This window comes from Lolium rigidum, chromosome 1 (genome assembly GCF_022539505.1).
Source record: "Lolium rigidum isolate FL_2022 chromosome 1, APGP_CSIRO_Lrig_0.1, whole genome shotgun sequence".
Classification (NCBI taxonomy): Eukaryota; Viridiplantae; Streptophyta; class Magnoliopsida; order Poales; family Poaceae; genus Lolium; species Lolium rigidum.
Genome location: NC_061508.1, coordinates 94,118,349 through 94,136,471, shown reverse-complemented (window position 1 = coordinate 94,136,471; position 18,123 = coordinate 94,118,349). Strand labels below are relative to the sequence as shown.

Genomic DNA, 18,123 nt, shown 5'->3' with positions numbered 1-18,123 from the left:
TAACAATGCACATACATGACATGATAAGTATAGTGAGATTTAATTGGGCATTACGACAAAGTACATAGACCGCCATCCAACCGCATCTATGCCTAAAAAGTCCACCTTCGAGGTTATCATCCGAACCCCTCCAGTATTAAGTTGCTAACAACGAGACAATTGCATTAAGTATGGTGCATAATGTAATCAACAACTACATCCTCGGACATAGCCAATGTTTTATCCCTAGTGGCAACAGCACAACACAACCTTAGAACTTTCCGTCACTCGTCCCGGTGTCAATGCGGGCATGAACCCACTATCGAGCATAAATACTCCCTCTTGGAGTTAAAAGTAAAAAACTTGGCCAGAGCCTCTACTAGTAACGGAGAGCATGCAAGATCACAACACATGTATAATAACTTGATAATTAACATGACATGGTATTCTCTATCCATCGGATCCCGACAAACACAACATATAGAATTACAGATAGATGATCTTGATCATGTTAGGCAGCTCACAAGATCCAACAATGAAGCACAATGAGGAGAAGACAACCATCTAGCTACTGCTATGGACCCATAGTCCAGGGGTGAACTACCCACTCATCACTCCGGAGGCGACCATGGCGGTGTAGAGTCCTCCGGGAGATGAATCCCCTCTCCGGCAGGGTGCCGGAGGAGATCTCCGAATCCCCCGAGATGGGATCGGCGGCGGCGGCGTCTCGGTAAGGTTTTCCGTATCGTGGTTTTTCGCATCGGGGGTTTCGCGACGGAGGCTTTAAGTAGGCGGAAGGGCGAGTCGGGGGCCCGACGAGGGGGTCACACCATAGGGCGGCGCGGGCCCCCCGGGCCGCACCGCCTTGTGGTGTCGCCACCTCGTGGCCCCACTTCGTATGTTCTTCGGTCTTCTGGAAGCTCCGTGGAAAAATAGGCCCCTGGGTCTTCGTTTCGTCCAATTCCGAGAATATTTCGTTACTAGGATTTCTGAAACCAAAAATAGCGAGAAAACGGAACCGGCACTTCGGCATCTTGTTAATAGGTTAGTTCCAGAAAATGCACGAATATGACATAAAGTGTGCATAAAACATGTAGGTATCATCAATAATATGGCATAGAACATAAGAAATTATCGATACGTCGGAGACGTATCAAGCATCCCCAAGCTTAGTCCTGCTCGTCCCGAGCAGGTAAAACGATAACAAAGATAATTTCTGAAGTGATATGCCATCATAACCTTGATCATACTATTTGTAAACATATGTAGTGGATGCAGCGATCAAAACAATGGTAATGACATGAGTAAACAAGTGAATCATAAAGCAAAGACTTTTCATGAATAGTACTTCAAGACAAGTATTAATAAGTCTTGCATAAGAGTTAACTCATAAAGCAATAAATCAAAGTAAAGGTATTGAAGCAACACAAAGGAAGATTAAGTTTCAGCGGTTGCTTTCAACTTGTAACATGTATATCTCATGGATAATTGTCAACATAGAGTAATATAACAAGTACAATATGCAAGTATGTAGGAATCAATGCACAGTTCACACAAGTGTTTGCTTCTTGAGGTGGAGAGAAATAGGTGAACTGACTCAACATAAAAGTAAAGAGAATGGTCCTTCAAAGAGGAAAGCATCGATTGCTATATTTGTACTAGAGCTTTTATTTTGAAAACATGAAACAATTTTGTCAACGGTAGTAATAAAGCATATGAGTTATGTACATTTTATCTTACAAGTTGCAAGTCTCATGCATAGTATACTAATAGTGCCCGCACCTTGTCCTAATTAACTTGGACTACCGGATCTTTGCAATGCACATGTTTTGACCAAGTGTCACAATGAGGTACCTCCATGCCGCTCGTACAAAGGTCTAAGGAGAAAGCTCGCATTTTGATTTCTCGCTTTTGATTATTCTCAACTTAGACATCCATACCGGGACAACATGGACAACGGATAATGGACTCCTCTTTAATGCATAAGCATGTGGCAACAATTATTATTCTCTTACGAGATTGAGGATATATGTCCAAACTGAAACTTCCACCATGAATCATGGCTTTAGTTAGCGGCCCAAAGTTCTTCTCTAACAATATGCATGCTCCAACCATGAAGGTGGTAGATCTCTCTTGCTTCGGACAAGACGGACATGCATAGCAACTCACATGATATTCAACAAAGAATAGTTGATGGCGTCCCCGAAACATGGTTATCGCACAACAAGCAACTTAATAAGAGATAAAGTGCATAAGTACATATTCAATACCACAATAGTTTTTAAGCTATTTGTCCCATGAGCTATATATTGCAAAGGTGAATGATGGAATTTTAAAGGTAGCACTCAAGCAATTTACTTTGGAATGTCGGATAAATACCATGTAGTAGGTAGGTATGGTGGACACAAATGGCATAGTGGTTGGCTCAAGTATTTTGGATGCATGAGAAGTATTCCCTCTCGATACAAGGTTTAGGCTAGCAAGGTTATTTGAAACAAACACAAGGATGAACGGTACAGCAAAACTCACATAAAAGACATATGGTAAACATTATAAGACTCCATACCGTCTTCCTTGTTGTTCAAAACTCAATACTAGATGTTATCTAGACTCTAGAGAAACCAAATATGCAAACCAAATTAGCAAGCTCTAAGTATTTCTTCATTAATGGGTGCAAAGTATATGATGCAAGAGCTTAAACATGAGCACAAAAATTGCCAAGTATCAAATTATCCAAGACATTTTAGAGTTACTACATGTAGCATTTTCCAATTCCAACCATATAACAATTTAACGAAGAAGAAACTTCGCCATGAATACTATGAGTAGAGCCTAAGGACATATTTGTCCATATGCAACAGCGGAGCGTGTCTCTCTCCCATAAAGTGAATGCTAGGATCCATTTTATTCAAACAAAACAAAAAACAAAAACAAACCGACGCTCCAAGCAAAGTGCATAAGATGTGACTTGAATAAAAATATAGTTTCGGGGGAGGAACCCGATAATGTTGTCGATGAAGAAGGGGATGCCTTGGGCATCCCCAAGCTTAGACGCTTGAGTCTTCTTAGAATATGCAGGGGTGAACCACCGGGGCATCCCCAAGCTTAGAGCTTTCACTCTCCTTGATCATATTGCATCATACTCCTCTCTTGATCCTTGAAAACTTCCTCCACACCAAACTCGAAACAACTCATTAGAGGGTTAGTGCATAATAAAAATTCACATGTTCAGAGGTGACACAATCATTCTTAACACTTCTGGACATTGCATCAAGCTACTGGACATTAGTGGATCAAAGAAATTCATCCAACATAGCAAAAGAGGCAATGCGAAATAAAAGACAGAATCTGTCAAAACAGAACAGTCCGTAAAGATGGATTTTATTAGGCCACCAGACTTGCTCAAACGAAAATGCTCAAATTGAATGAAAGTTGCGTACATATCTGAGGATCATGCTCGTAAATTGGCTTAGTTTTCTGAGCTACCTACAGGGAGATAGACCCAGATTCGTGACAGCAAAGAAATCTGGAACTGCGCAATAATCCAAATCTAGTACTTACTTTTCTATCAAAGACTTTACTTGGCACAACAAAACATAAAACTAAGATAAGGAGAGGTTGCTACAGTAGTAAACAACTTCCAAGACACAAATATAAAACAAAAATACTGGAGTAAAAACATGGGTTGTCTCCCATAAGCGCTTTTCTTTAACGCCTTTCAGCTAGGCGCAGAAAGTGTATCTCAAGTAACATCGAGAGATGAAGCATCAACATCATAATTTATTCTAATAATAGAATCATAAGGTACCTTCATTCTCTTTCTAGGGAAGTGTTCCATACCTTTCTTGAGAGGAAATTGATATTTAATATTACCTTCCTTCATATCAATAGTGGCACCAACGGTTCGAAGAAAAGGTCTTCCCAATATAATGGGGCAAGATGCATTGCATTCAATATCCAAGACAACAAAATCAACGGGGACAAGGTTATTGTTAACCATAATATGAACATTATCAACTTTCCCCAAAGGTTTCTTTCTAGCATTATCAGCGAGATTAACATCCAAATAACAATTCTTCAATGGTGGCAAGTCAAGCATATCATAGACTTTTTTAGGCATAACAGAAATACTTGCACCAAGAGCACATAAGGCATTACAATCAAAATCTTTGACTCTCATTTTAATGATGGGCTCCCAACCATCTTCTAGCTTTCTAGGAATAGAAGTTTCAAGTTTTAGTTTCTCTTCTCTAGCTTTTATGAGAGCATTTGTAATATGTTTTGTGAAAGCCAAATTTATAGCACTAGCATTGGGACTTTTAGCAAGTTTTTGTAAGAACTTTATAACTTCAGAGATATGGAAATCATCAAAATCTAAATTATTACAATCTAAAGCAATGGGATTATCATCCCCAAGGTTGGAAAAAATTTCAGCAGTTTTATCACAAGCAGTTTCGACGAGTTTTAGCGGTTTCAGGTAATTTTGCGCGCTTTGCACTAGGAGTAGAAGCATTGCCAACACCAATTATTTTACCATTGATAGTAGGAGGTGCAGCAACATATGAATCATTAGCATTGCTAGTGGTGGTAATAGTCCAAACTTTAGCTACATTTTCCTTTTTAGCTAGTTTTTCATTTTCTTCTCTATCCCACCTAGCACGCAGTTCAGCCATTAATCTTATATTCTCATTAATTCTAACTTGGATGGCATTTTCTGTAGTAACAATTTTATTTTCAATATCCCTATTAGGCATAACTTTTGATTTCAAAAGATCAACATCAGAGGCAAGACTATCAACTCTAGAAACAAGAATATCAATTTTATTGAGCTTTTCCTCAACAGATTTGTTAAAGGCAGTTTGTGTACTAATAAATTATTTAAGCATGGCTTCAAGTCCAGGGGGTGTATTCCTATTATTGTTGTAAGAATTCCCATAAGAATTAGCATAACCGTTACCATTATTATAAGGATATGGCCTATAGTTATTACTAGAATTGTTCCGATAAGCATTGTTGTTGAAATTATTATTTTTAATGAAGTTTACATCAACATGTTCTTCTTGGGCAACCAATGAAGCTAATGGAACATTATTAGGATCAACATTAGTCCTATAATTCGCAAGCATAGACATAATAGCATCAACCTTATCATTCAAGGAAGAGGATTCTTCAACAGAATTTACCTTCTTACCTTGTGGAGCTCTTTCCGTGTGCCATTCAGAGTAATTAACCATCATATTATCAAGAAGCTTTGTTGCTTCACCAAGAGTGATGGACATAAAGGTACCTCCAGCAGCTGAATCCAATAAATTCCGCGAAGAAAAATTTAGTCCTGCATAGAAGGTTTGGATGATCATCCAAGTAGTCGGTCCATGGGTTGGGCAATTTTTAACCGAGAGATTTCATTCTTTCCCAAGCTTGAGCAACATGTTCATTATCCAATTGTTTAAAATTCATTATGCTACTCCTCAAAGATATAATTTTAGCAGGGGGATAATATCTACCAATAAAAGCATCCTTGCATTTAGTCCAGGAATCAATACTATTCTTAGGCAGAGATAGCAACCAATCTTTAGCTCTTCCTCTTAATGAGAAAGGGAACAATTTTAATTTTATAATGTCACCATCTACATCTTTATACTTTTGCATTTCACATAGTTCAACAAAATTATTGAGATGGGCAGCAGCATCATCGGAACTAACACCGAGAAAATTGCTCTCGCATAACAAGATTTAGTAAAGCAGGTTTAATTTCAAAGAATTCCGCTGTAGTAGCAGGTGGAGCAATAGGTGTGCATAAGAAATCATTATTATTTGTGCTAGTGAAGTCACACAACTTAGTATTTTCAGGGTTGGCCATTTTAGCAGTAGTAAATAAAGCAAACTAGATAAAGTAAATGCAAGTAAACTAATTTTTTTTTGTGTTTTTGATATAGCAGACAAGACAGTGAATAAAGTAAAACTAGCAACTAATTTTTTTGTGTTTTGATATAATGCAGCAAACAAAGTAGTAAATAAAATAAAGCAAGACAAAAACAAAGTAAAGAGATTGAGAAGTGGAGACTCCCCTTGCAGCGTGTCTTGATCTCCCCGGCATCGGCGCCATGAAAATATGCTTGATGGCGTGTATTTCACACGTTCGTTGGGCAACCCCAAGAGGAAGGTATGATGTGCACAGCAGCAAGTTTTCCCTCAGAAAGAAACCAAGGTTTATCGAACCAGGAGGAGCCAAGAAGCACGTTGAAGGTTGATGGCGGCGGGATGTAGTGCGGCGCAACACCAGAGATTCCGGCGCCAACGTGGAACCTGCACAACACAACCAAAGTACCTTGCCCCAACGAAACAGTGAGGTTGTCAATCTCACCGGCTTGCTGTAACAAAGGATTAACCGTATTGTGTGGAAGATGATTGTTTGCAGAGAAAATAGTAAAAACAAGTATTGCAGCCAGATTTGTATTTCAGGTATTAAAGAATGGACCGGGGTCCACAGTTCACTAGAGGTGTCTCTCCCATAAGATAAAAGCATGTTGGGTGAACAAATTACAGTCGGGCAATTGACAAATAGAGAGGGCATAACAATGCACATACATGACATGATAAGTATAGTGAGATTTAATTGGGCATTACGACAAAGTACATAGACCGCCATCCAACCGCATCTATGCCTAAAAAGTCCACCTTCAGAGTTATCATCCGAACCCCCTCCAGTATTAAGTTGCTAACAACGGACAATTGCATTAAGTATGGTGCGTAATGTAATCAACAACTACATCCTCGGACATAGCGCCAATGTTTTATCCCTAGTGGCAACAAGCACAACACAACCTTAGAACTTTCGTCACTCGTCCCAGTGTCAATGCGGGCATGAACCCACTATCGAGCATAAATACTCCCTCTTGGAGTTAAAAGTAAAAACTTGGCCAGAGCCTCTACTAGTAACGGAGAGCATGCAAGATCATAAACAACACATGTATAATAACTTGATAATTAACATGACATGGTATTCTCTATCCATCGGATCCCGACAAACACAACATATAGAATTACAGATGATCTTGATCATGTTAGGCATCTCACAAGATCCAACAATGAAGCACAATGAGGAGAAGACAACCATCTAGCTACTGCTATGGACCCATAGTCCAGGGGTGAACTACTCACTCATCACTCCGGAGGCGACCATGGCGGTGTAGAGTCCTCCGGGAGATGAATCCCCTCTCCGGCAGGGTGCCGGAGGAGATCTCCGAATCCCCCGAGATGGGATCGGCGGCAGCGGCGTCTCAATAAGGTTTTCCGTATCGTGGTTTTTCGCATCAGGGGTTTCGCGACGGAGGCTTTAAGTAGGCGGAAGGGCAGAGTCGGGGGGCAGACGAGGGGGCCACACCATAGGGCGGCGCGGCCCCCCCTGGGCCGCGCCGCCTTGTGGTGTCGCCACCTCGTGGCCCCACTTCGTATGTTCTTCGGTCTTCGGAAGCTCCGTGGAAAAATAGGCCCCCGGGTATTCGTTTCGTCCAATTCCGAGAATATTTCGTTACTAGGATTTACGAAACCAAAAACAGCGAGAAAATAGGAACCGGCACTTCGGCATCTTGTTAATAGGTTAGTTCCAGAAAATGCACGAATATGACATAAAGTGTGCATAAAACATGTAGGTATCATCAATAATATGGCATAGAACATAAGAAATTATCGATACGTCGGAGACGTATCATCTACCACATGCAACCAATTGCCAAAAGATTTGTTATAGTAATAGGCGGGTAAATATTGAAAGCCATATGCACGATGCACCATAAAATTCTTGCAAAAGGACATGTATGATTAAATGTTGCATTGTTTCATGAGAAACACTTCTTGAGTCCATTCCAATTTGGCTTTGCTAGGTGTCCTTTGTAAGAATTACTATTTGTGTGGAGAAATCACATAAAAATTCCGATTTAAGTGGTACATTGATTTTCGAAATATATTTGCGATGGAAATGAGTGTAATCATTAATCAAGTCTAGGTACAAATATTTAATTGTAAACACACCATTTATGCATCCTCTTGCATCGATAAATGGATAAGCACAAGATGTTGAACTAAATGCATCCATTTTTGTCTCTTGTTTTCCGTCAAAGCCCTCCTAAAACCTATGTTTATAGGAGCTAATTTAGAACATTTGCAACTAACAGTTTTGGGCGTTGCACAATATTATAAAGGGATGGTTATTTCTAAGACCGAGGCTTATCCTCTAACCGAGTGTCGTCCCGGAACCTAATGTTCATCATGTTTCCTACCAACTTGAAAAGAGCCTCTATTGAAAAAGTGACTTCTGAAATTCATTAGGATTTTCCAGAAAGGTGGGTCAGTTGGTTTATCTGAAACTTGAACTAAAGTTTTAGACTCGAGGTAGTTGTTGCAAATTAATTCTTGACATACAAACTCTCTATTTAAAATCTTAAACAAATAATTAAGCATTTATTTTTTTAATTGTAAAACCTCAACTCCCAACCCACCTTGTCCCTCGGTCTATAGATCATGTTCCAGTTAGTTAATCTGTAAATTTTTTGTGGCCATCACTTTGCAAGAAGAATCGAGATCTGGAAAAATCTAATCGCTTCCTTACCCCTTTAATATTTCCAGAAAGAATAACATGAACATTGATAGACTCGTCAGGGCTGGATTAATAATAATTAATCCATCATCATAAGATATAAGCTTTCCAATCCAACTAATCAAATTTTCTCAAAGCAACCCTCCACCGGTTTCCATTCACAACTTTTAAGCTTTCGGAAGTGTATGGGAACTCCCAAATACCTAAATGGGAGAGACCCAACCTCAAAACGGAACAAGATTTTGTAGTCATCTTCCATATCCTTACCTCTTTCAAAATAAAAAAACTCACTCTTGTGCAAATTAATCTTTAAACCAGGTAAATGTTCAAATCAAGAACCTTTTCCAAATCATGCTCCATGAATATGATAGTATCATATGTGTATTGTGAATAGAGACTGCTCCATCCACAAGATGTGGTACAAGACCCTCTACTTGACCATCCTATTTTTCTCTTGCAATTAGAATGGAAATCATATCCACAATGATATTAAAAATAATAGGGGATAAAGGGTCGCCTTGGCGAAGCCCCCCTTTTTTGGATTGTCCTCTACTTGCTTTGCCAAAGCCTACGACAATAATGTATGGACTATGTCGTGATGATTTGCCTCTCTTCGAGGGGCCCAAGTCTTAAATTTTTAATCCAAAACATGGCAGTGGTAAGACTAGATGGATTCGGGTGTCTAGCGGTGTGATGACAACAACAAAGTCCATTCATGAGCGTGAGTGCCTTGTGTTGGGTGATCAACAATGGGATCTTCAGCCTTTGGAAGAGGATGGTTTTCGTGTAATCGATCCTACCAAGATGGATATGGCATGTGATATGGGCATGGAGGCCTATGTGGAGGCCAATTTCAGGACTCCACCAAGCTAGGCGATACGCCATCGAGGATTCAGGAGTGACACACTAGGACGACCTACGCCATGTAATAATTAATTCTAAGGTTGTGTCATTAATTCTATGTTAGGAAATAATGTAGCCATGTCATGTGGTGGGCCAATTAGGGTTAAATTAGTGTTGTGTTTGGTTTTGGGCCTGTCCAAACCAAACCAGGTTAGGCTCATAGTGGGGCGCCCCAGCCTAGCAAGGCTGGCCGACCACCTCCCCCTCATATAAGGAGGTGGGGCGGCTAGGGTTAGGAGTAGTTCAAGTTTAGTCTAAAAGTTAGGTTATACCTAGTTGCGTGTGTTCACGTGTATCATCCCTTCGGGGGTACGGCGCTGCCGTTTATCTATATTATCCGTTGCGAAGGTTCTTGTGTTCATCAAGGATTATCTAGCTTAAGGTTTGAGGCGTATCGTTCATCAATCCGTTGTTTGCTGGATTCGTTCCCTCTTCTCCAGGCTGCATTCATCGCGTTGTTGGGAGGATTCACTACCCCGTGTTCTTGCTGTGAAAGATCGGGCATCAACCTAGGTGGATCTGCTGGGAAACCCGCCCTTATCATGTGGTATCAGCTTTCTGGGTTGATCACGGCGAGGTTTTGTTGATCGATCTCTTTGGATCGGTTTGCATTGGAGAAGATTGGCTCTAGATTGGAGGAGTTTGGCTCTCGGTCGAAGGAGGTTGGTTGGAGGAAGTTTGGAGCTGTTGTGGTGTAGTTTGCAGGTCATCCATGGCTGTTCCGGAGGTCAAAATCGCGAAAAATCGAGGCTGGAATCGGGAAGAAGATGAAAATTCGCGACGCGATCCGGTCCACAGGCCGGTTGACCGGGCCCTGGGCCGGCCGAGCCGATCCAAACCGGCCCATACGCTGGTGCCAACCGGCCCCTGTACTGAGCCGCCCAGCCGTGTGGCCGGTGGCCAGGTCGGTCAGACCGGGCCCTGGGCCGGTCATACCGGCGCACAGGACGGTCCAACCGGACCCTGGGCCGGTACAACCGGTCCCCAGGCCGGTCCAACCGGGCCCTGGGCCAGGCATGTTGCGGCTGTTGCTGTTGTTTCTCCGGCGATGAAGGTTGACCCTGTTGCTGCTGCGGTGGTTTTTCCTGCTGCTGATGTTGTTCCATCTTCGACGTCGTTAGCTGATGCTACCGCTGCTATTGCTTCGTTTACAGATGATGTGCGTGGCATACGGTGTTTGCGTGGCACGAAGTCCAGTTATGTTTTCAATGATTACCTTGACATACGGAAGGGAGTACAATGTCATGTGTCCAAACTAAAGTGGTATTTACACCATTCTGCGACAGTTGAGGAATATGAACATTGGGAAAGGAACATGGAATTGGGTTTCACTCGTTGTCGCCGATACGGAGGAAAGTTCACTGGTTATAATGTATATATTCTCGCTCACTGGTGTGTGGACGAGGAGTTGTACGATTATTGGTGTGACGCGGTTGATAGAGGAGAGGTTGATTATACTTGGAAGGACTTCAAGACTTTTCTTCATGGAGGTTTATGGTTACCGTTGGAGGAACGTGCGCAGCCATCCGGAGTTGTACATGTAACATAGGAAGTGAACAAGAGCATAGTTCCTATTCAGGAGGTTGCTCCACTACTAACAGTCACTGAGGGCGAGGTGATATCTTGAGAGGAGAAGAAACCTGCCTCTGATACCAAGGGCACTCTATTGAGGAGGATGTACCATTGAGCGGGCTGAATATGCAACTCAAGAAGGTACAAGATGATGCTTGCAAGACAGTTGATAAAGTTCAGCGGTGGAGTTTGTTTCAGACTCAGACAAGGCTTGCAAGTTGATGATTGATGGTGGTAGCTGTACTAATGGCATTAGCAAGGCGATGGTGGAAGGATTGGGGTTGTCTACATGGCGTCTTTCTGAACCTAAACGTCTTGAGTGGTTGAATAGTTGTGGTATGCTGAAGATTACTCACAAGGTGCGTGCGCCATTTACAGTTGATGATTATGCTGATGAGATAGAGTGCGATGTGTTGCCATTAGAGGTGTGTGGATTGCTACTTGGACGTCCTTGGCAGTATGATCGCAATGTGACACATGCTGGGAGAGCAAATACATATTTTTTTATGCATGGTGGCAAACAGCGGACTTTGAAGCCTATGGGTGATGATCATATCAAGTCCGATGTGGAGTTAGTGGTGCGTAAGAAGAAGTTGCACAAGCCTAAAGTGCAGCAAGAGGTGCATGATGTTCCGGGCATTGATATTGGTGATGTTTCAGCCATGCCTGTAGATGACAAGCCAGATCTTGTTGGTGACAAGCCGGATGAAGCTACACTTGTTGTTGATGTGGATGTTGCAGCATGTGCTACAGTTCCAGTTTGTATTGATGCCAGTATATAGACTGATGATGTTTGTGTTGATGATGTTTCAGTACATGTGGCGCAGATGCGCGTGGGAGGAGTGGGAGGCGAGCGCGTCGGTGGAGACAGTGGGCAGCGACACTACCGTGCTAGGAGTACTGCAATCCAGTTTTCCGCGACACCGCGGATGCATCGAGGCAAGGATGGACGTGTGAGACATTTATGTGGCTCAGGCATTACACATCTTGTGCAGGGTCATGTTCCGCGACACAGGGGTCCATCAAAACCTCGCAAGAAGAAGGTATTGTCGCCGAAGTCCAAGCTCATGTGGAGAAGAAAGGAGGCGCCAAGTGATGTATCAAGTCAAGAAGGCCGCGAGGGAGTGGTGTGGAAGGCAAGCAAAACTTGAGGACGGAGAGGACGTGTCATGTTCATATCACGTCACCTTTTCTAGAAGACCCTCACGCGTTGGGGACAACGCTTCTTGAAGGGGGGAGGATGATATGGGCATGGAGGCCTATGTGGAGGCCAATTTCAGGACTCCACCAAGCTAGGCGATACGCCACCGAGGATTCAGAAGTGACACGCTAGGACAACCTACGCCATGTAATAATTAAGTCTAAGGTTGTGTCATTCATTCTATGTTAGAAAATAATGTAGCCAGGTCATGTGGTGGGCCAATTAGGGTTAAATTAGTGCTGTGTTTGGTTTTGGGCCTGTCCAAACCAAACCAGGTTAGGCCCATAGTGGGGCGCCCCAGCCTAGCAAGGCTGGCCGGCCACCTCCCCCTCAAATAACGAGGTGGGCGGCTAGGGTTAGGAGTAGTTCAAGTTTAGTCTAAAAGTTAGGTTATACCTAGTTGCGTGTGTTCACGTGTATCATCCCTCCGGGGGTACGGCGCTGCCATTTATCTATATTATCTGCTGCGAAGGTTCTTGTGTTCATCAAGGATTATCTAGCTTAAGGTTTGAGGCGTATCATTCATCGATCCGTTGTTTGTTGGATTCGTTCCCTCTTCTCCAGACTGCGTTCATCGCGTTGTTGGGAGGATTCACTACCCCGTGTTCTTGCTGTGAAAGATCGGGTATCAACCTAGATGGATCTGCTGGGAAACCCGCCCTTATCAGCATGGTTGCGGAAGTTCGGAGAAATCCATGTTGAGAACAACCCATGAACTTTGAAGATGGGTGACTAAAGATGTGGACAAATGGGGCCTTATCAATGTTTGGCTGCCCCTAAGCCGTAAAGGATGCCCATACTCTCTACGATTTTATTATTTGGCCTTTTTGTTGTTGGTTTTCGTATTGGAAAAAAAAATCTGACATGACTTTCACTCGAGAGCATGACCATGCATTAGTCTTTGTTGTTAATCCAAGTCAATCTTGGCAAGAATAGAATATATGATGGAGAGGGTTTTGGGATTGAATTTGAGGTAGTAGATCTCCCATAGCTTATAAGGGGCTCAGTTATGCCAGATGCGACTCATGATGATCGTTCAAAACCAAAGGATGGAGGATATAAAGATATGAGTATCATTTTACCGTAACATCACACACCAAACAAAGAGTGAGTATACAACCTAAATGCATTCTATGTTATCCCATTATGAGTGTTCTCACAATGTGGAGGTAGTAACATAGCCTCGTAGTTACTCTGTTTTTATTTACTTAGTTTTCTAGGCTGAGTCAAAGTCAAACTATGTTCAAAAAAGTCAAACTTCTTAAAGTTAGATTAAAAAATATAGAAACAAATATCATACCAAAAGCATATAATATAAAATATACTATATACTTTACGACGATTCGTTCATATCGTAGATGTTGATAATTTGAAGTCCCAATCAAACTTATAAATATTAACTTTGACTAAACCCAACACGCAATGTAAATAAATTTAAGGATTAGAGCATCTCCAGTCGCATCCCCCAAAGGGATTTGGGGGACGCCGGCCAAAAAAACGTCCCAGTCGCATGCCCCAAAGGCCGCTTCGCTCCGGACGTGCCCCAAATATTGTCCGGCCTCCCTAGCCCATCCCCTGTGTATAGAGGCTCCATCAGGAACGCCGGACATGACTTTTACACTTGCTTTTTTTGTTTGGAGATCGCGTTTGGGGGACGTGGCTAGGAAAGCGACCTCCTCCAAACGAAAATTTGGTCTGAACGTCCCCCAAACGATCAATCTGGCGCTATTGCCGAACGTCGTTTGGGGGATGCGACTGGAGATGCTCTTAACACTCCACTAGCCTCAAGAAGTGTGACAGGATATCAGGATGTGTAAGACTGCTCATAGTGGAGAGTAACTTAGTCTAGTAACATATGTCATGTTACTAGTTTAAGTTACTATCTCCATAGTGGGTAGTAACTTAGATGTGGTTTCATGCAATGTGTCATTAATTATGTTGTAGACTCATATTGCTTTGGGATGTGTAATGTTATGGTAATATAGATAATTACCACATCACTATTTTTTTCTTTTATTGTCATGTCATGTCGTCAAAATGTCTTAAGACGTGTGATGTTACCACCTATGTTAGGTTGGTCATAGTGGGGAGTAACTTAGACTAGTAACATATTACATATGTCATGTTACTAGTCTAGTTACTACCTTCAGACTGCTCATAGTGGGAGTAACATAGCTAGTAACATCACACATCTCAAGACATTTTGGTGACATGGCATGCGAATAAATGAAGAAAGAGAGTGAGGTGGTAACTAGCTATGTTACCATAACATCACACACCCCAAGACAAAATGAGTCTACAACATAATAAATGACACAACGCATGACACCACATATAAGTTACTACCCACTATGAAGGTAGTAACCTAGACAAGTAACATGGCATATGTTACTAGTCTAAGTTACTCCCCACTATGAGCAGCCTCATACTCCTATTGTCATGTTACTAGTAACTTAGACTAGTAGTGGGTAGTAACTTATGTGTGGTGTCATGCATTGTATCATTTATTATGTTGTAGACTCATCTTGCCTTGAGGTGTGTGATGTTATGGTACGGAGTAACATAACTAGTTACTACTATCACCTTACTCTCTTTCTTCATTTATTAGCATGTCATGTCACCAAAATACCTTGAGATGTGTGATGTTACTAGCTATATATTACTCCCACTATGAACAATCTAACGATCGATCACGTTCACCGCCTTGTTGTTCAGGCCGCGGGCTGTCAGGTCAACAAGTTCCGAGGTAGCGCGTGTCCGGACGGCGCGTGGGATAGGACAACAGTTGCCTTTCCGGCTGCAACGGGGCCAGTTAATTCAGTCAACTGAACCTGTTACCTTGGCGGCTCGGCTCATGACTTTGTGTGCTCAAGATCGAGATGACCTCTGCAAGAGCAAATGAGCGTTGTGTGATGTGTGTGATGATGAACACTAGCAAGCAGCACGACGTCTCGCTGCCAAGTTGCGTGCGGCTGTTCGAGCGCGCCTGCGGCCTGGTTTCGCCCGCAGGTCGCCGTTGCATGCCGACTTCCGGCCACCGAGGGCAACGCAGCAATGTATACCAATCGATGGAGAGCAGTGATGTCTCGTTAATTTTCCGAGCAGTATATACTGAATATAATTGATCTGACGACGACGTTTGATGTTAGTAGGAGTAAATGATCTTCACGGTTGTCTTCCTTCTTCTTCCTTGCAGGTAACCACGGGTACACACAGTGTTTTGACTTGATCTCGAAAAAAAAAACAAGTGTGTTGACATCTTGAACTGGTGGCAACCAGTACTTCTGGTGGATCGATACAATCTTGGAGAAGAGAAAAACGAGCATAAATAAATTCAGGAGAAAAATAAAGATCCAGATATGTATTTGAGCAAATATGAAATGCTCCCGCCAAATTGTTGGCAGGTTCAATGTACGTAGTACCAAATTGTTGGCAGGCTCAATATACGTAGTACTAATACATTTGTTCAACTTCTGATTTGTGAGAATCCGTCAATCTGTTTCATTCAAACTTCTAACTACCGGTTAAAGAACTTCACACTGTTTTGTTATGCATAGCGTGTATACAGTAGCTAGCTCCACAGGTCCATTTCAGCGCCGCCGCATTCGTCGTCCTCCAAGCAGTCCACGGCGGCCGGCGGCGGTTCCAGAAGCAGCCCTTGAGCCAAGCTCGCGTAATACGAATCGGCATCCATGCCGCCGAACATGTCACCATGGAACATGTCAGTGTCCAAGGCTGCCCCTGCCGGGAGTGCATCTGCCGCAGCGGAAGTTGCCCCCAAGTCGTTGTCAGTCAATGCAGGCGCCGATGAAGCCGCCGAAGCGCCTCCATAGGCGTTGGCGGCGCGTCTGGCGGCGACCCGGCGCTGGAAGTCCGCCACGGCCTCGTTGGCCGCGCGCTGGACGTCGGATAGGCCGGAAACGGCCGGCGCGCCCGGCGGGACGTGGAGCAGCCACGCCGAGTCGGCGAAGTTGAGGCTGGCCGAGGGCCCGCGCAGCGCGAGCATGGCGGCGTCGTGCGCGCGCGCGGCCGCCTCGGCGGTGTCGAAGGTGCCGACCCAGAGGCGCTCCCCGCGGCTCCCCGGCACGCGCACCTCGCACACCCACCGCCCCGCCGTGCCGCGGCGCCGCACCCCGCGGAACACCGGGTGGCGCGTCTCCTGGAACTTGGTGCGCCCCGCGGGGCGTTTCGGCGGCGACGGCCAGCTGCTGTCCGTCGTCCGGCCCCAAGACGTCGAAGAGGAGCCGCTGCTCGACCGCTCGGTGCTCCTCTGCATGGGCGGCGCCGCGATCGTCTTCTTGTGCTTTGCTACTGGCTACAGTTCCGTACTCCCGTCCGGAGTATGGGAGCGAGAGCGTATATATAGGTTGGCTGATTTGCGGCCGTTCCGTGATCAGGACGAAGACTTGTGTAAGAATGACGTAGGCGGTGATCGCTTGCTTGCATCGGCCGCCCTACGAACGGAAGCCGTCAGAGCGCAGTCAGAGAGAGACTTTCTTCTTTCTCCTCTAGCTTGATTTTGCTACTCGATCTGTTTGACCTGGGCAAAGAGATTCCTTAATACCAAAACCGAGGGCGCGCATGTAGTGAGATACTATGTACGTAGTCCACGTACTAGATATACGTACGTCCGTCGCAGATATATGTAGGATCGAACATACGAGCTTCGAAGAGGGCAAACAGATTTGAACACCACTACTTAAAAGAAGTGAGTCGCATACTTGCATTGCAAGGCTTGGCCCTGCTTCGTTGGATCGTGTTAGAGCAATCTAAGTGATCCTTAAAATAATTGATTTTTAAAATTTTATTTGAAAATTTTATCCTCTAGGTTCTGTAACTTGGCTGATCCGTAGTTTTTTTAAAAGATTTGTTAGAAACCAGACGTCTGATGTTTATTATATCCCAATCGATTTCTTAGCCATTCGATTTGTCTCGTGATTTATGCTAAAATGATAGTTGCGAGTGAGCTGCAATTGAATTTTTCCAAGTTGCAAGTGGGTAGCAACTGAGAATTTCCATGTTGCAAGTGGGTAGCAACTGAGAATTTCCATGTTGCAAGTGGGTTGTAACAAATTTTAAAAATCCACACCCCTGAATTTTGCTTCAAGATTTATGCTAGCCTATTAGTTGCACATGATTTGCAAGTAGGTTGTGACTAAGACTTGATAACTTCACGTGATATTTAGTTAAGTCTAAGTAGGCTAAGATCTAAACTTGTGTATTTTTTTAAAGGGCACCAAGAATCCACACACAAGAGTCTTGTATTCCTAGCTTCAGAGGCAATTTCACCAACGCAGTGGTGTAGTTTATATGAAAGAACTAAGTGCAAGAAAGATAAATGTTTTCTATTTTCAGGTTAAAAAGTGTTGAAACTGTAAATGCAAGTAAAATATGTTTCTTATGATTAAAAATGGGTTCGGTGCATGGCTCCATGGGTTTACTTGTCTACTCTCTTTTAAGCATGATAGACTCAAATAAGGTCCAAAGATAAGTACATAATTATAATTTCAATATGTGTTTCATAAGTATTCATATGGGCATCACGTTATATGATTGTGATGATACTACACAATAAATGGACGCCAACAGAGAGGTGACCGGCTAATATCCCCATTTTTTTGATGAAAGGCAATCACACGGTCCTTTGGTAGGGGATGGTTTGTGAGGTTTGTCTTAGGACATCTCAAGTGGGCCAACTCATTTCATACACCAAATATATTTATTTTGGTATGTTAGATCGGCTCGTGGATAGGCCAGATGCCCGTGTCTTTCCCTGGTAAATTTAAGATGGGCAGTGCACCGAGCGAGTGTAAGGGTACATTGCCCCTATGTGTGGTTTGGTAATTAATGACAAGCTCTATGGACTAATATT

The 18,123-nt window shown here is 43.2% G+C and overlaps 1 protein-coding gene across 1 annotated transcript; it reads right to left on the bottom strand.

Moving 5' to 3' along the window:
• Positions 1-15,822: 15,822 nt before the first annotated feature.
• Positions 15,823-16,527, bottom strand: LOC124677956 (dehydration-responsive element-binding protein 1J-like). Its single transcript, XM_047213891.1, has one exon. The coding sequence runs from the start codon at positions 16,525-16,527 to the stop codon at positions 15,823-15,825; it is 705 nt and encodes a 234-aa protein (XP_047069847.1).
• Between the last annotated feature and the right edge of the window lie 1,596 nt (positions 16,528-18,123).

Bases quoted from the DNA above. Each gene is read 5' to 3' on its own strand.
- LOC124677956 (XM_047213891.1), bottom strand. From the start codon at position 16,527: ATGCAGAGGAGCACCGAGCGGTCGAGCAGCGGCTCCTCTTCGACGTCT.